This window comes from Ipomoea triloba, chromosome 7, assembly GCF_003576645.1.
Source record: "Ipomoea triloba cultivar NCNSP0323 chromosome 7, ASM357664v1".
Classification (NCBI taxonomy): Eukaryota; Viridiplantae; Streptophyta; class Magnoliopsida; order Solanales; family Convolvulaceae; genus Ipomoea; species Ipomoea triloba.
In genome coordinates, this window is record NC_044922.1 from 4,313,389 (window position 1) to 4,333,595 (window position 20,207).

General features: G+C 34.8%; 5 protein-coding genes across 7 annotated transcripts; 1 reads left to right on the plus strand and 4 right to left on the minus strand.

Moving 5' to 3' along the window:
- Positions 1–4,479: 4,479 nt before the first annotated feature.
- On the minus strand, positions 4,480–5,680 carry LOC116025463. Its single transcript, XM_031266693.1, has one exon. The coding sequence runs from the start codon at positions 5,509–5,511 to the stop codon at positions 4,480–4,482; it is 1,032 nt and encodes a 343-aa protein (XP_031122553.1). The 5' UTR covers positions 5,512–5,680.
- A 148-nt stretch (positions 5,681–5,828) lies between these two features.
- Positions 5,829–7,521, minus strand: LOC116024533. Its single transcript, XM_031265446.1, has 3 exons — positions 7,440–7,521; positions 6,890–7,343; positions 5,829–6,471 (listed from the first exon to the last, which is right to left on the minus strand). Exons 1-3 carry the CDS (start codon positions 7,444–7,446, stop codon positions 5,886–5,888), a joined length of 1,047 nt encoding a protein of 348 aa, XP_031121306.1. The 5' UTR covers positions 7,447–7,521; the 3' UTR covers positions 5,829–5,885.
- A 799-nt stretch (positions 7,522–8,320) lies between these two features.
- LOC116026231 (serine/threonine-protein phosphatase 7 long form homolog) lies at positions 8,321–12,547 on the minus strand. Of its 3 annotated transcripts, none has more exons than XM_031267714.1 (8): positions 11,976–12,547; positions 10,139–10,988; positions 9,972–10,059; positions 9,793–9,873; positions 9,442–9,717; positions 9,111–9,369; positions 8,579–8,897; positions 8,321–8,486 (listed from the first exon to the last, which is right to left on the minus strand). In XM_031267714.1, exons 2-8 carry the CDS (start codon positions 10,519–10,521, stop codon positions 8,480–8,482), a joined length of 1,413 nt encoding a protein of 470 aa, XP_031123574.1. In that variant the 5' UTR covers positions 10,522–10,988; positions 11,976–12,547; the 3' UTR covers positions 8,321–8,479. The 3 variants fall into 3 exon arrangements, with proteins under 3 accessions (XP_031123574.1, XP_031123573.1, XP_031123572.1); XM_031267713.1 differs by having other exon boundaries at positions 9,442–9,732; XM_031267712.1 differs by having other exon boundaries at positions 9,442–9,873.
- On the plus strand, positions 12,532–16,020 carry LOC116026230 (7-deoxyloganetic acid glucosyl transferase-like). Its single transcript, XM_031267711.1, has 2 exons — positions 12,532–13,276; positions 14,904–16,020. The coding sequence occupies exons 1-2, from the start codon at positions 12,646–12,648 to the stop codon at positions 15,821–15,823; spliced, it is 1,551 nt and encodes a 516-aa protein (XP_031123571.1). The 5' UTR covers positions 12,532–12,645; the 3' UTR covers positions 15,824–16,020.
- A 2,488-nt stretch (positions 16,021–18,508) lies between these two features.
- Positions 18,509–19,147, minus strand: LOC116026139 (anther-specific protein LAT52-like). Its single transcript, XM_031267592.1, has 2 exons — positions 18,962–19,147; positions 18,509–18,876 (listed from the first exon to the last, which is right to left on the minus strand). The coding sequence occupies exons 1-2, from the start codon at positions 19,122–19,124 to the stop codon at positions 18,530–18,532; spliced, it is 510 nt and encodes a 169-aa protein (XP_031123452.1). The 5' UTR covers positions 19,125–19,147; the 3' UTR covers positions 18,509–18,529.
- Positions 19,148–20,207: the final 1,060 nt, after the last annotated feature.

The following is a 20,207-nucleotide window of genomic DNA, read 5'->3' on the forward strand; positions in this document are numbered from 1 at the left end:
ATCAAATGACTAATTAAGCACAAAAAATCGTTTATGACTAAATTAAAAAAATCACTATAGTCGATAACTAATTGGGGATTAACTCCTTTAAAATTACTACAATCCAATCACATAAATGCATAATCATCAATTTATTACGCTTGTTAAAGTTTTTTTTTTTCTCACGCTTATTAGGTGCGTGGTTTTCCTTCTTAAAGTTATTTGTTTTCCTTCATAATATGTGTGATTTGTATACTTAAGGTGCATCAGTGTTGAAACTTAAGGTGTGTCAACCTAAAGTTTTATGTGCGTGGTTTTTCTTCTTAAGGCGTGTTGTTTTCCTTCTTAATGTACATGATTTGTATGCTTAAGGTGCGTTAGTGATGAAACTTAAGGTGCACCGGCCATTTTAAAACCCTAGCAGGTGCGTGGGTTGTGTTCTTAAAGTGTGTTGTTTGTGTGCTTAAGGTACGTAAGTTGTGTACTGAAGATGCACCATCCACTTTAGGTATGTGGTTTGTGTTCTTAGTGTAAGGTGCATAACCGAACGGGAAGCTATACCCGCACATGAACCCTTTCTCTCACACACACACATATATACACTAGATTTTGCACAAATAATTTAATATACAATGCTTGTATTTAAATAAGTAATTCAAAGTATAGCAATGCAAGATTGTATGGGAGAAACTCATTATAATTGGCATTCAAATTAATGTTTGCACTTTTGTAAAAACAATGCCAAAATACTTATTGTAGTTTGTATGGTATTAGGTAGTAGATACTACTTTTGGTTGAAATTACTCTTAAGTATTGTTCATTTGTTTTTTATATGTTTGTCATTGTCATTGTCTTCATTGCTTGTCCGCTTCTTTTTTGTTGGTAGTGTCTCATGTACAATTGTGTTATTGTTGCTTTTTTTGTAAAAAAAAAAAAAGAAAAAAAAAAGTAAATAAACATATTTGAATCTAAAATAGGTCAACAATATTATTGTTATTTTTGGATGATTATTGTTTAGTTTTATAATTATATTGGATTTAAAGGTGTTGGTTGTCTTTTGTTTTATGAGTTGTAAACATTAATATCGTCATAAGAATTGTATGCATTACTTGCAGAATTTGAATGTTCAAAATAAACCAAAAGAAGTGATAGAGAAATAGCAAAATCATATTATCGATGTACCTCTTTCACTTTTGTCCATGAGAGTCCTAAGCTAAAGGGGCTAATGATCCACACTACCTTCGATCTAATTCGCTTAACCAAATTAAAAAAGCACTCGAAGGCTCTATGAATTATTCCCTAACTCTAGAGGAATCAATCATAAAATATGGGTTGTATAACGCTGTAATTGTACTACACTGTTTGCATTCGACATAACATATATCATATTGAACCATAAACATTATTATTAGTAAGCACGAGCTACCACTTATCATGATGGAATCAATTGAAGAGGCAACAGTACAAGTCAATTAAATGTCTTAGGAATCAAATATTTTGGTCGGTGAGGCTTAACCAATGGTTGCCACTCTCTCATCTCCTATGTTTGCTCTAATACTCCACAATGTTGATGAAGTCACGTCAAATGTTGACCAACAATTAGATACAGTTGGTGACTTCAGTATCAAAAAATCAATTTCGATCAAGCTTTAATGAATTTAACAATGATATCGATTTCAATGGAGTAAGTGTTTATGATCTATATAATGTTGGCTATGTAGTTCTATGACAATATGTATGTAGATTAAAGCAATGTTTATGTAGCAAAAACTTCATGGAATCATAAAATCAAGAAAATTTATTTGTATTATGTTGTTATTTAGCTCTAATATGATGATTTGTTATGAACATTTCAGGTGGTGTGGGTATTTAGATCAAGAAAGTTTAAATTGTTTCATCAATCTTAGGACTTAGATCGCTTTATTTATGCTCAAATTAAGATATTGAGTTGAAAAAACGAAAGTACCTTTACAAATTTTAAATTTCGACACGTTTTAAACGAATGAGTAATCGACTTGATGAATCGACGTGTACCGCACTGCGCCACAGTTGTTTATAGTTCTCCTAATTAGTGAATTAAAAGAAATTGTTATTTGCAAGTGAATAAATTATCAAAATATAAATCCTATTAGTTCAAAAACCCAAAACCCACTGTTGTGGACCGTGCTGCCACCTCCAGCCTATTGACCCTACCACGATGCAAAATGTACGTACGTACCTCTATATATATATATATATATATATATATATATATATATATATATATATATATATATACACATGTGTGCCAGAGCGAGCTAGAGAGATTACCATTTGCTTAACTGATTCAGAATCATTGCTTTAAATAAGTAGATTTGACATCATTTGGACAAAAATGTGTCATTTAAAAACCCTAGACATATATATGTAAAGTACCAATCCCATTACCTTCTTATCAAAACCCTATTTGAAAAGAAGGTAATGGGAATACCTTCTTTTATTTTCCTTTTGCTTTGACCGGTAAAGCTACAAAGAATGGTGATACACTCTCATTTGTACCTATTTTACTTGTGTTTTTATGTAGGTTTTATAGTTAATTGTGTGATAAAATGTTGTGTCCAATGCTTATTTCCATGTTTTCATATTTAAAATGGTATAATGCTTGGTTTAAATGTTTTTGATGTGTTTAGAAGTGCATTAGAACCATTTGTGAACAAAAGCCAATCCAAAGGAGCCAAAGAGTTGTAATTCCCGCTACCATGGCGACATCTTGGTAATCGGACCATATCTCTTCCTATGAATATCCAAATGAGATGATTCTTGAGCCATTGGAAAGAAGACTTCAAGGGCTACAACTCTTTTGAAGACATCAAAGTGTAGATTGAAAGGGAAAATGGTCAAAAGATCAAAGAGTTGTAATTTCTGCTAAATATGGCGACACCTCGGTAATTGGACCATATCTCAGCCTAGAAATATCCAAATGAGGTGATTCTTAAACCATTGGAAAGAAAACTTCAAGGGCTACAACTCTTATGAAGACATCAAAGTGTAATTCGAAAGGGAAAAGGGTCAAAATCAGGATGCAAGTCGGAACTGCGTCACAGGAATTTTCGACGCGTCGAATGTTGGATTCGACGCGTCGAATGTCGCAGATCTGCGATTCTAAACTTCTAAAAATTGTCATTTTTGCCCTCCATTCTCCACCCACTATAAAAGCATCATTTTCTCTTCAAACCCTAAGCTTGGCTGCGGATTTTGACCAAAAAGGAGAGCAAGGAAGAAGATTTGAAGCCACAACAAGAGAGGAGAAGAGCTTGGAAGACACATTCGGGAGAATTTCTTCATCTCTTCTCTACTTTAAGCTTTGTTAAATCTTTCTTTGAATTGTTTGTTGTTGAAACTAAGATAGCCATGTTTGGCTAAGATTTCCTTTGGGATTTTTGGATTGATAAGTGTTTATGAACCTATGTGCCTAGTTCTTGAATTGCTTGAATGAAATATCTATTTGGGTTTATTACTTGTGTTGTAATTGTGGCTTAATTTCTTGATGCTTGTAGTTAAGGATCCTAATTACTTGTTTCATTGCTAAATTTGTCTATGAATTAGAGCACCCACAATTGCACTTGATTATTGTACCTCGAGAGAGGACATGTTGATTAAGGGATTTATTGTGAATAGCTCACGAGAGTGAGTATTCCAATTGTGAATAGCCCACGAGAGTGGGTATTCCATTTATTGCTTGTTCTTGATTATATGTTGTGAATAGCTCACGAGAGTGAGTATTCCAATTACCATGTTTTGGGATTGAATTACGAGAGTAATCTTTCCCTTTTAGATTGCAATCATCCACACTTGTTGAACCCGAATGATTATTTCACTTTAGATTGGCACTAGGTGATTAAACACTTTGACACCCAAAAATCTCGCTCTTAATCTCTTGTATATAAAAGTCCGTTTGCCTTGCTTCATTTATTTTATTTTCATAATTTTAGATAAATACCCATTGTTAACGTAGGAATAGCTTCTCGTGAATTAATTAGTAACTAGTACTTAATACCCCGCTTCCCTGTGGATCGATAACCCTGGAATACTCCGGGTATTTGCTTGTACCTAAAAAAGGCTACGACCAAATGGCAATGCAATTGCCTTGTTTTCACAAGTTAAGAAGAAGGCAATAGCATTACCTTCTTAATTACTTTATATATTAATTAATTAGATAATTAGAGATACAAACACCACTAATTTATTTAATAAATAATAATAATAATAATAACTACTACCACCACAATACTTGAAATAAATAATAATAATAATAATAATAATAGCAACCGTTCCTGCACAGTTTGTAATAATAATAATAATAATAATAATAATAACTATTGTCTCAGCACACAGTATGTAATAATAATAATAATAATAATAATAATAATAATAATAATAATAAATAATAGCCATATTGTAGTTTTTCATGCCATTCATATTAATAAAGGAGCAATGAATTACATAGATGGCATATCGTAATTAACGACGGTGACTACCAAAGTCCATTTCATTAGGAAATCGACTTCTACGTTGTTGACCTCTATGAGCTTTTCGGCGGGCACCGAAGGGTGGCAGGCACGTGACCATTGTGGTCAGTTGAACTTCGTCATCCGGCAATGGATTCAAGTCTTCTGCGTAACTCCCTATGTAATACTCTAACGAGAAGACTTTTGGCACAAAGGAGTCCGGGACAGTCCCTCTATAATGGCATGCGGAAATGACATGAGCACAAGGTAAGCCATCTACAGCCCAACGACCGCAGCTACATGTCCAGTCAGTCAAATTTACCTTAACATAACGTGGTTGGCCAAGAGAACTGGAAGTTGATTCAAGTGCTACCTCATATATCCCTCTTTGGTTGTTATATGCGCGAATGGATGCATTGTACTTGAACCGTTCCCGATCGGACATTTGCTTATTAATATTGGTTGGCCAACGCAATCTAGCTTGTTGCATTATCTCACCAGCGGAACGCCTGTTTTGAAACATAGCCACTAATTTATGGAAAGTTAGTCTGGCGATAGCAGTGACAGGTAACATTCGACAACCCTTTAGTGTATTGTTGAAAGATTCAGAACTGTTGGTTGTCAAAATGCCAAACCTGTGTCCACCGTCATGAGACAATGCCCAGTATTTTGGTGGGATTTCTCCCAAGTACTGATATGCATCTGGAAATATCTCTTGTATAGTCTTCATTGCCAAGTCAAAGTCTCTTTGTTTTACAGAACTACTTGCCTCCCAAACCAATGACTTCAGCCTCTTGTTCCGAAACTGTGTCATCACGTTACTTCGTAGATGGCGAAGGCAACATCGACGATGCACGTGTTGCAACTCTGGTAGATTGTTGAATGTCGCGTCAATGCCTCGATGTCTATCTGAAATTATGCAGATAGACTCGCCATTGGCAAAGAAGGTTGTCGCAAGCAAATGCAGGAACCAGGACCAGCTGTTGGAGTTTTCAGAGTCCACTACTGAGTACGCGAGGGGGAAAATCTCTTTGTTAGCATTCATAGACACAGCCAGTAGTAGATGCCCTTTGTATTTACCATATAAGTGTGTCCCATCTATGGTAATAATAGGAAGGCAATAACGAAAACCGTCAATGGCTGGCTTAAATGCCCAAAATGCGTACTGAAACTCGCAGTAGTGATCACCCTCCGTAGAGGGCTTAATTTGAAGGTCAATCACGGTGCCTGGGTTGCTTTGACGGACAGAATGCAAAAATTTAGGAAGATCATTGTAGGATTGATCCCACTTGCCATAAAGGCTCTCTCAATACCTTTTAGGCATCCGTACCAAGCTTTTTTGTACTTAATATCGATCCCGTACCTCTGTTTAACATCTAGTATGATGTGCTTGATTTTGTACCCGGGATCAATTGTCAATTAGTCTTTAACCAGGTCACCTATTAATGTACTGGTGCAGTTGAAATCTTGACCACCTTGATTGTAATCAATCCGGCATGTGTGTTTACTACAATACTTTTTAATAACCCATTCCCCTCGTGCTCCCTTCATTTGGCTGGCAGATAACGACCAAAAACATTTTTGGCCACCACCATTTGAGTACAGACATTTGGCCTTCCAATAATTGAACCTCTTGGACTGAGATTTAAATTGTTTCCTTTGACTCATATTGACTAAGGTCACTGCTTTTAACAACTCATCATAGTCATCGAATATCATCCCAACTTCTAAAATATTTTTAGTTGGGCTATACCGAGGAGTAAATTCTTCATGCTCGTAGTAGCCTTGGCCAAAGGAAAAACCAGTATGATAATAGCTAATGTCTGCATCTCGCATTGGTTTCTTGCCTCTCCGTTGTGGTTGGTCATCATGCATTTCATGAATTTGTTCAAAATTGAAATGCATAGGCTGAATTTCACGTTCAGAACTCGCTGTACTTGGAGCATCTTCCTCTTCGCTTTCAGAATCGATACTACGACTCGACTGTTCAGGCATTTCGATATACCTGTAAATAATAATAATAATAATAATAATAATAATAATAATAACTACAGTGATGTACAGATTGTAATAATAATAATAATAATAATAATAATAATAATAATAACAACAACTACTGTGGTGCAGAGATGGTAATAAATAATAATAATAATAATAATAATAATAATAATAACAACAACTATTGTGGTGCAGAGATGGTAATAAATAATAATAATAATAATAATAATAACAATAATAATAATAATAATAATAATAGCAACAACATGCAACAACTACGTACTGGTTATATAATAATAATAATAATAATAATAATAATAATAATAATCATAATAGCAACAACATGCAACAACTACGTACTGGTTATATAATAATAATAATAATAATAATAACAATAAAAATAATAATAATAATAATAATAATACCTCGAGTAGTCTGTGTATATTTGTTGTCCTTCCGTTCTAATGTCGTGGGGCACATTTTCACCATCTGGTGAGTCAACGTGTTGCATTATTTCTGACTGTAGCCCCATGAACCCCGTATTTGTTGATTGTGGTTGTGCGGTTATCACATATATATGTAGTTCCCCAAAGCGTGAAGAGTGGTTAACAAAATATTGCCAAGACTCATCACTTACTATAGGAAACAGTATAACTGTGAATGTTGTATTATCCGTGGATACGGGCAACCTCCCTGTTAAGACCAATGACGATTGCCATTCGTCCATTGAACTCCGGATGACATTTACAATGTCTGATAAAGAAGATTGGCGATGTATGCAAATGCCATGTGAGGGTGGTAGTGTGTATTGAAGCTCAAATGGGGTTTGATTAACTGCAATACCCCAATAAAGTTGTAAAACCACATAATCTTCACCACCTTCAAAAGAAAATATTGTATTTTGTTTGTTACAAACCCATCACTGTTAAAAACTAATAATAATAACATAAAAAATTGTTAAGGTAAATTTTATACCTGCCATAATGAAGCTAACAATGGAGATAGTTGAATGTGTGTAATGAAGCTAACAATGAAAGTAGACAATATATAGCCATTTTATCTAATCAAACATCTCCATTTTATCTTCCCCATATGAAAAAGTAAATAAAGTTGTTCTCTTGCAGCTTCCCCGACACCAAGAATCCTCTTGTGACTTCATCACTTGTCTACTCAAAGTCTCATCTTTGTGGTACTTTCACTATTTTTTTTTTTTTAAAAAAAAAAGTGTAAAAGCAGTGAAGGAGACCTTCCCCATGTAAAAAAGCAATTAAAATTACTGTGCTGCTGGTTGCTTCCTGCAAGAAGGGTGCAGGATTCCTTACATAGCATTGTCTATTCAAGGTCTTATCTTGTGTACTTTTATTATTAAAAATTAAATTAAAAAAAAAAGAAGAAAGAAGGTTTTTTTTTCGCACAAAGAAGAAAGAAGGCTTCGTCTATCTTGCTTGTCTAATGCTGATCTTTAACTTTTACAATATTAAAAAAAAAAAAAAAAAAAAAAAAACTAGTTTCTCCAGACGGAGGTTCGTCTCCGGCCTGGAGAAGGAGACCTCCGTCTCCGGCCTGGAGACGGAGAAACCTCCATCTCCGGCCCTGGCCTGGTGACGGAGAAACCTCCGTCTACGGCTTGGGGACGGAGAAACCTCCGCGGTTTTTTTTTTTTTTTTTTTAAATTAATTAATTTATTATAAAGAAAACAAATATTTGTTAGTTTTATTTAAATTTAACAAAATAAATTTTTTGTTAATTTTATTTATTTAATTTTTAAGTAATTTTTAATTTTATTTAAATATAAAAAATCTTTAATTTGCTTAAATCACTTAATTTTAATAAAATAAAAAATTTTAATTAACAAATTAATCTTATATCTGCCACTTCAATAACAAATAGGTAAACAAGTCACTTTTGGTTCAATTACATAAACATGTTACAAATACATAAAATATTAATAGTATTTTTACATTGCAGCAGTCATCACTAATTTAAATATTTCAGCGGCATTGTAGTAGTTGTCACTAGTACCTACATTCAAATTGAAGCGAACAAATATTTAGTCTAATTATAATAAAATAGTTTAAATACAAATCTAAATAATTTATAATTTTCATTATTACCTTCTCCGAGAATGAGTTCCACAACTTGGTGCCACATGTGGTCGCGATGATCGCCTCAACGGTCCATTTCCCCCTTCCTCTTGTAGCTCAGGAGCAGTTGGCGGTGCAAGTTGAAGGTCCAACCCCATCCCATATTGATCGAAAGGTGGCTCAGTTTGAAAATCTATAACGGGATAGTAAACTGGTTCATTATTAAATGTTGGTCGTGGGGTACTCGCTATTATATGTGGTGGGGCGAATATGATTGGTGATCGACCAGAATGATATATGGCTTTAGACGGAGTAACGTATTGTTCACCACTGAATGCGTTTTGCTCACCACTGAATTGGGAAAATCCACTATACTGTGTGCCGCTACTCTGACCTATATTGGTAATGTGATGGTAACTGCTACCAACATCACCGTATGACGCACCGCTCCTTGAAGGCATTGTAGTTGCCACCTGGTATGGCCCCGCTTCTGCTTCATCTTCCCCTTCATCATCATCATCATCATCCTCAACCGATTCCGCTGCCAGTATCAATTGACCACCACGCCCTACACGACCACCTCTCACTAAACCACTCCTCATGTGTCGACGCTCTCGCCTTCTATCACTACGACGAGCTTGCACAATGTCTTCTTGGCGAGCAGCATAGTAATCCTCATCCGGTACATTGACTATAAAATTATGCTCACCTAAATTATCTAGAGAGATGTTATTGATACGCGTCAATGTTGCATCTCGATCAATGGTCGGATCGTCTAAAGTGGTTGTCGACTCTAACGAAATAGCCCGGAATCCATGCGTCTAAGACAACAACCACAATCATGATGATGATAATAATAATAATAATAATAATAATAATAATAATAATAATACCATTCTGTGTAATTCGGTTGCATATTCGACATAACCCGTGTGTGGATCATGAGCCGGGTTACCGATAACGCGTCTGCCATATCGGTAAAACCATACTTTGTAAGCACCTGTAACCTCAATATGCTGGATAGGAATCATCGCGACATAGTAATTATGTCGATCATCCCACAAATCAACGTATTCTCCATGATACACCCTCCAATCTCTAATCTGTCTACTTGAACGACCGTCAATGGCATGTAAATCCCGCCTATATGGCACAGCTTGCGGGACGTTCTGTACACCCCTAAACTGTCGGCAAAATCGATCGGGGTAGTGAAACTCTATAACATAAAAAAATACTAGTGGCACCTGTGAAGTCCACATTCCAGCTCCATCGCGACAATAATAAGGAAGATATGGCAAGATGTCATCATACGGCCTAAATTCAAACTGTCAACATTACAAACAAAAAAATTCAAAATTAATTAAGTATTTTGTTATATACAATTACAAAAATAAATAAATAAAATACAAACAATATCACATACTTTTCTCTCTGTACAGTGATCAAATTGGTCTCTGTATGCACGGATTACGTGTGTCGTCACTATCGGCCATTCATGCGGACAAAACCACCTACATTCCAAATAACTATGATAAGTAATAAAGAACACTTATAAGTCGAAAGTGCAAAATTTAACATAATATAACTAACCTCGCCCCATATGGCAAATCACCGAGGTTGTTCAAAGGCAATATTCCTTGGGGCCTCACCATAGGCAGTCTTTGCCATGCCCATATTTGTAATAATATGAGGCACCCACAAGCTGTGGATGACTCAAAGTCGGCTGCACGACACATTGCCCTATACAAATAGGCTAAAACCGCAGACCCCCAACTATACTGACCGCAGCCTTCAAAGGTGTTTAAAAAATTTAAAAAAAATAACTTCACCTTATTCTTCGTTGTGTCAGGAAATAGAAAACCTCCTAACAAGTGAAGAATAAGGATCCGGGTAGCTTGCTCTACTTCCTCATCAGTATGCCACCCATTCAAAACAGGCACGGGTGGTAACGCGGTAGCATATATTTTGCTCATCGTAACGACTTCAATGGAAGGCCGAAAACCCAACAACCTGTCACATTCCTCAATCCATTCATTACATGGACGCTTGTCTTTGCCCGTGACTGCAAGTCCATCAACCTTCAAACCGAATAACACTTCAACGTCTTGAAGTGTTATGCCCACCTCACCAAATGGAAAATGAAAGGCATGCACCTCTGGCCGCCATCTCTCTACGAGTGCTGCGATTAGGCTGCGATCGATATTAATACGTTGACCTAAATGTGCAACACCGTAAAACCCAGCGGACCCTTAAATATGCAATCATTCGGGGCTCTCGAGGTTCATCAGTATACATTTGACCGTCATATCTAGATACACTAAGATGGGGATCATAATTTGGGTCGTCCCAAATAGATGTGCATCGATGCCTTGGTTGAAATTCTAGCATAGACGGGTCAGCAGGTCCAGGGTGAAATGGTCTCGCATCCATAACTGTTAACCTGAATAATAATAATAATAATAATAATAATAATAATAACAATTATTTGTTTTAAACAAACAACAATAACCATTTTATATTTATTTGGAGGGGAAAACCCAAGTTTACAAAAGCTAATTGTAGCTAGTGGAACCAAGTATGGCGCCATTGTGGTATTTCGTCTATGTCATCCCCTAGTATATTCATCACTTCATGCGGGGGGTCATGTAGTACATACAAGCCTCTTTGGAGGTGTTTGTAACGGGCTGCCATCATATCTGCCGCTCGGTTCTGCTCCCGTTTTATCAGGCTAATATGCCACGAGGCGCAGTTTGTGAGCTCTCTTTTGGTGACCCGCCTTCGGACAGGGAGTCTGTCACCATTTCCATTCTTTATGTTTTCTTGATAATCTTCTTGGAGCTCATTCAACAACAATAACCATTTAATGCATTAGCTAATCATTTCAGTTTTTATATTTTTAAAAATTGGCCCTTTTTTTTTCTTATGAAAGTTAACCAAATGAATTAATTAGTAAATTATTTTTTTAAACAAACAACAATAACCAATTAATGCATTAGCTAATCATTCCAGTTTTTATATTTTTAAAAATTGGCCTTTTTTTTTTCTTATGAAAGTTAACCAAATGAATTAATTAGTAAATTATATTTTTAAACAAACAACAATAAGCATTTAATGCATTAGCTAATCATTCCAGTTTTTATATTTAAAAAATTGTCCTTTTTTTTTCTTATGAAAGTTAACCCTAATGAATTAACCTAAATAATAATAATAATAAACAAGCCGTACTACTAATAACAATAATAATAATAATAATAATAACCATGCACACAAACAGAAACATAATTCCCAAAACGACCTAAAAATGTCTAATTTACTAGGTAAAATATTTTATTTTAACTAAACCCAAAACACTAAATAAATAATTAATAATACATTGACAAAAATTTAATTAATAATTATGATGATGACAAAGTTACAATAATATTACCGTTTTTTCACAGGTTCACCAGAAAATTTTTCTGTAGTTCGTCGGTCACCGGTCACCCGCTTCTAATTTCCGTTGTTGATTCTTGTTGAAACTCACTTGGGAAAGGAAAATAGATTAGGAGGTTGAAAGTGAATTTTAGAAAAACACTATTATTGAAGGTAAAAAAAATTGAAGAAAGAAGAGGATTTATGAAGGATGAGGAGTGAGACTTTTTTTTGTTACACCATTTATGAAGATCGGTGAGAAACTCTGAGAGTAAATATTTGAGAGAGAAGCTAAGTAGATGGGGTTGGGGTATTAAATAATGTTTGGGTTTTGGGTAAAGGAAAAAGAGTGAATGCTTTTGGGCGCCGTGTAGTTTTGGGTAGGCAGGGGGTGAATTAATTCTTCAATGCTTTTGGGAAGGGAGAGTGAATTAATGATGGTGTGGTGTGGCAATGTGGGCAGGTAGTGAATTAATGGGGTAGGAAATTGAAAGGCTGAGAGTGAGCTAAAGTTGTAGTAATTGAGGAGAGAGAAACGGTGATTGGAGTGACGTTTTCTCTCTCCTCATTACTCCGCTGCTGGGACTGACGTTCTCTCTCCTCATTACTCCATCTCTCACCTTGCTCATAAAACGGTGATGGGAAAACCTACTTACAATCAACCCTAAATATAAAACGGTAATGGGATGTGTACTTTACACAATATTATCCAACCCCACAATATTGTCTCTCCCCTCTCTCATCTGCATATTACCGTCAACAGCCCACTGATTCAGGATATTATTTCACTGATGGATCACCAAGCTACTTCCCCCAAATCTTCTCTTCCTCTTCATCCTCATATCATAATCATAGCATTCCCATTTCCGTCCCACATCCGCTCCATGCTCAACTTAGCCCAACTCCTTTGCCTCTCCCACCTCAAAGTCACGTTCATCACAACCGTCCACGCCCGAAACAACCTCCTGTGCATCTCCGACGTCATCTCCCGCTTCCGCCGCTACTCCGGCTTCCGTTTTGAGTCGATTCCCGACGGCCTCCCCGACGACCACCAGCGATCAGGCTTCGGCGTAGTACAAGTTCTTCATTCTCTCTCGGCCACGGCGAAACCGCTCCTGAAGGAGATCGTCGCCTCCGGCGGCGAGGATAGCGTGCCGCCGAGGTGCATCATCGCCGATGGACTCGCGACTTTCGCGGTTGATGTTGCGGAAGAGGTGGGCGTTCCCGTTATTTCGTTTCATCCTGTAAGCGCCGCCGCTACTTGGGCGTATTTTAGCATCCCTTCCATGATTCAGGCCGGCGAGCTTCCCTTCAACGGTGAGCTTTACTTTCTCTCTCTCTCTCTCTCTCTCTCTCTTTTATTTAAAATATTTATATTATTTATTTTTGAATTAGATGCACTTTTTTTCATCTAGATAATAAATTAATTCTTTAAATTAATCATAATATTGAGCTAATAATAGTTTAATATCACCCCTAATTATGCACTAGGGTGAATTTTTTTAAGATCACACGTGTATTTTGGTATTTAGCATGTTTTAAGTTTTTAGGTCACTTTTACTTTATTTTTAATATCACGCTTATAAAATTTAAAATAAAATTTATTATTGTCATGGTGGGAGAACAAAATAGTACCTGTGACCTCTTATTTTAGAGAGTTACAAAGGTGTTAATGTGTCATTGGGTTACAAGCTACTTAGCATATAATGTGTAGATTTATTAACACTAAAAATATATAATTTTTTAAAATATCTTAATTTTAATTTTGATAATTGATTAACAATTTAAGAAAAGCGACTTGTTCAAAACGGGTCAAATGTATGTATACTAATGTGTAAACATGGGTACATGGACACTATTCTTTGACAACTTAAAAGTAAGAATCCTCTTTCTGTTGTTTTTTATTTTTTAAATAATAAAATAACATAAAGGTAAGTATCACTTAATCATAAAGTTTTGGATGTCAACCTCATTAACATTTATTATTACTTAATAATAATACTTATAACAATTAATTAATTATCATATGTCATCTTACACTATAATTTGGAAAATAAACTTATTTTTGTAAAAAAAAAATTAAATATGGAGTCTAAAATGTAATCTAACAAAATTAAAAAAAAATTGTTTTACAAAATAAAAAAAAATAAAATTGTCAAGTCAAGTAGCAAAAAGTTGGCACTAACTTGCACGATGATACAATTACTGATAAAGGAATAGGACGAAAAATTAAACTTAGTACTATATATATGTAAATAAGAGACGTATATTAATGTCCTGCAAAATTTCATGTTAAAAGTCAACAATATCAACCATGTTATGTTGCTTTCCAGTTTTAAGGCTATACTTAACCCAGAAATTTCTCTAATTTTCTAAAATGGGTCTCACTTCCACATCATCAAATTTACAATTCATATTATATTATAAATATAATAATCAAATAATATAATAAGAAATAAAAATAAATAAAAAAGTACACAAAGGTTGCCGCACAACAACCTTTATCAGACTTACCATGCTTTTTCTCTCGCTTTCTCATTCTCTATTTTCTTGCTAATTTAGCAATTTCTCTCTCATCTTGCCCACAAGTCTACAACAACAAAAATACCAACTCTCGAGCCAATAAGCCAATAAGGCAAAGGCTTTGGGTGAAGAGATAAGAAAGCCAATATTTAAAGGGGAAATAGTTACAAAAGCTCCATAAAACGGATTATTTTCCTAATGCAAAAGCTGCATTATAAACACTTGTAAATTAAACAATTAATATTTACATATATTTTAATTTTGTTGACAAATACACAGTTATTATATATTTTGTATATTTGTATGTTTTTCTCACATGTGTATCTTGTGTTCGATCTCCTGTTTAGTTTTTTTGGTTTTGATCTTATTTTTGTGCTATCTAGACAATTACTAATTATTTGAGGGTTCAAAAAAAAATTAGGAAAGGATATGGACGTGCCAATCTTAAGTGTTAAGGGTATGGAGCAGTTGCTTAGACGCCGTGATCTGCCCGGCAATTGTAGAGTGAATGACTTAGAAGATCCATTTTTCAAGTTTGTGCTGGAATTCCTAAAATGTTTTCGAGCCAAACATCACATAATCAACTCATTTCAAGAACTCGAGGGTTCGACAATCGACCGGATGCGAACCGGTGACATGTCAAACGTGTACGCAATCGGACCGCTACATGAATTACTACGAAACAAACTTGGTACTTGTATGACCACTTCTTCAAATGGTTTGCATGAAGATGACAAAAAATGCATGGATTGGCTTGATGGGCAACCGCCAAACTCCGTTTTGTACGTGTGCTTTGGGACTCTAACTTTGATGAGCGAAGAAACCCTAGTGGAGTTTTGGCATGGGTTGACGAATAGCGGGCAGCGTTTTCTGTGGGCCTTAAACCCGAGATTGGTTATGAACGGGAACAGAGAAGGTGGAGAGGTTCCAATAGAAATCTTGAATAACGGTTTAGAGGGACGATGCTGTGTTGTGGAGTGGGCTCCGCAGCAGGAAGTGCTGGCACACTCTGCTGTCGGAGGGTTTTTAACTCATTGCGGATGGAACTCCATGATGGAGAGCATCGTCGCCGGGGTGCCAATGATTGGTTGGCCTTTCTATGCTGATCAACAGGTGAATAGTAGGTTTCTTGGGGAGGTTTGGAAGGTTGGGTTAGACATGAAGGACACTTGTGACAGACATATAATTGAGGAAATGGTGAGGGATCTAATGGAGGTGAGGAAAGATGAGTTCTTGCAAAGGGCTAAGCAATTTGCAAATTCTGCTAAAGAATGTGCAAAAGAAGGCGGTTCATCTATCTCTTCTTTAGAGAACCTGATTGAGGATATAAAGAGAATGTGAATTGTGATGAACTGTGCTCATCTCATTATATTTTTAGATTAATAAATAAATGTCTAAACCACTTAGCAAACTTAAGTCTAATACGGTTATATGGAGAATGATTAATTATTAATAGACATTCAGATAGGATAGCATATATATAATGTCACATTATATAACAAAATAAAGGTGAACAACTATTATGTAGTGTGATGATACATCTGTTATAATGTTAAATAGGTGGTCACCGAACTCCTTACTTGAATAATTATGAATGTTTCAAAAATAATAAAATAAATCTCTTGTGTAATATTCTAATTAGGTCCTCTTATATGTAATTACAAATATAAAATAATCTAAAATTTCACTTATAAATTATAATGAATAAGGCACGTGGTCCAAGATAACTGTATTTAAAATTTAAAATTAAAAAAAAAAAAACCATGTATTTAGAATTGTAGATATCAAAATCTTGTTGATGTTCTTAAATGTATAATAATAATTATAATAATAATAATAATATAATAATAATAATAATCAAATTAAGTATAAATGAATAAGATTATTAATTAAAATTTTACCTCAAATCATTGTCGTTTGATGTTAACGTTTGTAATTTCACAGCTGCCACGTTATACGATTGTATGTAGGCAATTTTCAATTTCCGTCCGTCTCCGTGTTGCCAAATGGAGTAATGGCGTAGTGAAGTCATGCCAAACTTAAGTTCCGTTTGGAAAGCAGGAAAATGACTCCTGAAAAATGTTTTCTGAAAAATAAGTCATTTTTCGAAAAACAGTTTCATTTCCAAAAACAGATTTTCAAAAACAGTTTCATTTTCAGTGTTTGGATGTATTATAAAAAACTTTGTGTGTGGTTCATTTTCTGTAAAATGGATAGAATTGTATAATTAAACATTGTAATTGTTTTATTTAAAATAAAAAAATTATAATAGTTATTAAAATAATTGTATTTATTAAAAAATAGAATTTATAAAAAAAATAAATAAAATAAATAAAAACATAAAAAAAATGTAGCAAAGGTTTTCGGCGGTTTCCCCACCTCCTTGGTCCATTGTCACGGGTGATATGGCTTGATTTTGGTCGAAAACATGCAAAACAACTATTCTGGCGATTCCAGAAAATGACTTACGGAAAAAAATTCCGTAAGTCATTTTCCAAAAAAATGAACTGATTTTCCTTGGTCAACGGAAAACATTTTCCGTTCATTTTCCAGACGTTGCCAAACACATAAAACTCTGAAAACATTTTCCGGAAGCCATTTTACAGGTTACCAAATACACCCTTAGCTTGCATCTTTGCTAAATATAAAATAAACTCTTACGGGGATTTTTAGTGGAGAGAATTATAATATTTTATACTCACATAATTTTAAAGATAAGTAAATACCTTCATTTGGTTTCGATAGAATTTCAATTCCGTGAAATTGAAAATTTCTCATTTTCATATATAGAATTACAATTCTTGATATTTTAATTTCACAATTTTTTTTTTAAAACTTTAAGATAGATAAAATTAGCTCTTCTCTTTTTAAACCTAAAATTGATATTTGACATCTTTCTTTTGATTATAGTTGTCCTATCTTCTAATCTCAACACATAATGTCTAGGGCTAGGTTGTTAGCGAACTTTGGAATTAAAATTATCATTTTTATGTTTTAATAATAATAATAATAAGTTAATCCCTTTCAATTTCTATACCAAATTTTGGAATTAAAATTATCATTTTTATGATTTTCTTTTATGTGAGCTTAAATTTAATGTTGAAAGCTACTGCATTACAATTTCGACACAAGTTACTTGTTAATAAGATTCATAATACTCCATAATAATATGTTTAACCTGGCATCAACGTGTGCCATTTCCAAAGTCTTTTACTAATTAAGAAAGCTTTGTCCGTCTTAGCAAGCTTTCTAAATAAGAAAGCTTGCAAGACACTTGACAAAAAAAATAAACAAAAACAAAATTATAATGTCACATCAATGGCCACCTCATCTAAGCAAATGGAAGACTTGCTAGGATGAGGACAACTTAAGAATATAAGGGTGCGTTTGGTTCGCACATGGGAATCGGAATCGGAATGGGTATCAAATATTTGGTAAGGGTAATTGGTTTTGGTGAAAGTATTTAGCATGTTTGGTAGTTGGGTGGAATGGGAATGATTATTAATAGTTGGGGAAGAAATGATGAAGGAAGATGAAACCCTTATTTAATAAGGGTATGGGTTTTGCCATTAATAGGGTATTCCAAACCCATAGTAGCATTCACAAAACCTATCAACCAAACACTAACAATCACTTTGATACCCATATCTTATGCCTAAACCCCCCAACCAAACACACCATAACATTTTCAACCATCTAACATTCGCGAGTCTCATATGCAATATAGGAGATTAAAGAATAATCAAACATATATACATGCATATATAACACATTATATTGAAATTCAAATGCCAAAATAAAAAATAAATAAAACAAAAGACCTAGTTTACACACCCTAGCTAGCCTTCTTCATTATCATCAACTTCTCCCTTGAAATTTACTCACAAACTAATAAACAAATTGTATATTATATTATTAAACCATGCAACTAAACATACTAATTATTATTACTATTAATATTAATATTATTATTATTAATATTATAATATTATTACTATTACTATTATAATATTATTACTATTACTATTATAATTATATTGTGATTGTTTAGAGGCCTGTGAAGGTGGGGTCTTCGGGAAGATACCCTATATCTTCCAGAACCTTCTTGCACCTTGGATCGGGCTTCTCCGGCACGAAGAAAAGCGGGTTAGCGTAGCGAACGAAGGAGTGCAAGCCGGCGTTCTCGCTGCAAAGCACCTGCGATTTCTCCAGCGACGGCACCGTCTGCTTGCAATCCTCCCGGGGGCTCTTCACCACCGTCACGTCGCAGATCGCCTCCTCGTGATCCCCCTCTACCTCCAGCGTGTAGTTCCCGTTCGCCGTCGTTGTCGCCTCCTCCGTGTACGTCTCTTTCTCCGTTTTCAGGTTCCTGCAATCCAGACGCACAACCGCGCCTGCACGCAATCGATCGTAGGTACGTATCTTCAATTTTGTCTAGAAATGGAAGGGATTAGGGTTTGTGAGTATTGAGTACCGTACCTGTGAGGTATTCGCTGATTTTGGTCTCGAATTTGACGCGGCAGGTGTCGCAGTAGACTCTGCCTTCCACTGTGAATTTCTCGCCGGGTTTGCCGGCGGCGAAGCCGGCAAAGGCTAAGAAGCAGATGGCGGCAGAGACGAGTGCAATGGTAGCCTTTGCCATTTTTGTTTTTATTTATTTTTATTTTTATTTTATGGATATAAACGAAACGGATTGAAGGTGGGCATTTTGTAGGTGGAGAATGTGGTTATGGGAGGGTGGTTTAGCGCAGATTTCTCCGGGAAGTGAAAAAGTGACCACCATTTTTTTTTTGTATGAGGAATTGAAGCTAGAGATTGATTGACTCATTCCTTGGGTTTTAGGGAGAGAATGATAATAAAACAATAATGACCCTCAGCTCGGTTCTCCGTATACTATATATATGTAATCCCCTTTCCATAATCTCGAACTTTTACTCACATACCTAAACTTTTGACGTTGACGTTGACACTTTTAGGTGAGTTCACTTGAAAAAATAACTTATCACCGCACATTATATTAGACTAATCTTAACCCAGCAAATTTTTCTCACTTTTTAAAATGGGTCTCACTTCCACATCATCAAATTTACAAATTCTCTACTATTTATTTTACATCCCTGTAAATTTATGTCACTTTCTAAAATGGAACCCATTTTCATTTTATATTATATATATAACAATAAAATAATTAAAAAGAAATCAAAAAGTAAAAAAAAATAATAATTTATGGCAGCTTTTGCTGCCTGGCAGCAAAAGCTGCCGAAATAGTACAAAGGCTGCCATTTTTAAGTGTTTGGCAAACTTGCTAAAATAGAAATTTGCCAAACACGTAGGCAAAAAAAAAAAGTTTAAAAATGAAGAAGAAAGCCATGTAATGTGTCATGTCAATTAGAAAGTGGTAGAATTTTAGGGATAAGGTCACCCTAAGTGAGTAAATTTGAGAAAGTAAAATTTGAAAGTAGTATAAGTAGAACTCCTTATTTTTAGTCATAAAATTTGGTTTATAGAATGTGTAATATAGAAAAGTATTTCGTGGTCATTTGGTTAATTTTATATTTAGAGAGGGTAAAATTTTATTTTCTTTCGGGAAAATGACACTTTTTTTCATGAGTTATGTACTTTTTGTACTTTTTTTCCTGAGTTATTTATGTTTGCCCCCGCTTTATGTTAAAAGTGACGGTTTTTTCTTGATATGTTAAATTGACATTTTTTCTTTTAAAATAAC

What these genes read in the sequence shown, in the direction of transcription:
- LOC116024533 (XM_031265446.1), bottom strand. An exon ending in ATATACACAGACTACTCGAG is followed by an intron (nt 6,472 to 6,889) that starts GTATTATTATTA and finishes TATTATTTACAG; the next exon opens with GTATATCGAAATGCCTGAAC.
- LOC116025463 (XM_031266693.1), bottom strand. Translation starts at nt 5,511, where the DNA reads ATGAATGCTAACAAAGAGATTTTCCCCCTCGCGTACTCAGTAGTGGAC.
- LOC116026230 (XM_031267711.1), top strand. Translation starts at nt 12,646, where the DNA reads ATGTGTACTTTACACAATATTATCCAACCCCACAATATTGTCTCTCCC. An exon ending in CGGCGAGCTTCCCTTCAACG is followed by an intron (nt 13,277 to 14,903) that starts GTGAGCTTTACT and finishes AAAAAAAATTAG; the next exon opens with GAAAGGATATGGACGTGCCA.
- LOC116026139 (XM_031267592.1), bottom strand. Translation starts at nt 19,124, where the DNA reads ATGGCAAAGGCTACCATTGCACTCGTCTCTGCCGCCATCTGCTTCTTA. An exon ending in AATCAGCGAATACCTCACAG is followed by an intron (nt 18,877 to 18,961) that starts GTACGGTACTCA and finishes GATTGCGTGCAG; the next exon opens with GCGCGGTTGTGCGTCTGGAT.
- LOC116026231 (XM_031267712.1), bottom strand. Translation starts at nt 10,521, where the DNA reads ATGAGCAAAATATATGCTACCGCGTTACCACCCGTGCCTGTTTTGAAT. An exon ending in ATCACTGTACAGAGAGAAAA is followed by an intron (nt 9,874 to 9,971) that starts GTATGTGATATT and finishes TAATGTTGACAG; the next exon opens with TTTGAATTTAGGCCGTATGA. An exon ending in CAACCGAATTACACAGAATG is followed by an intron (nt 9,370 to 9,441) that starts GTATTATTATTA and finishes TTGTTGTCTTAG; the next exon opens with ACGCATGGATTCCGGGCTAT.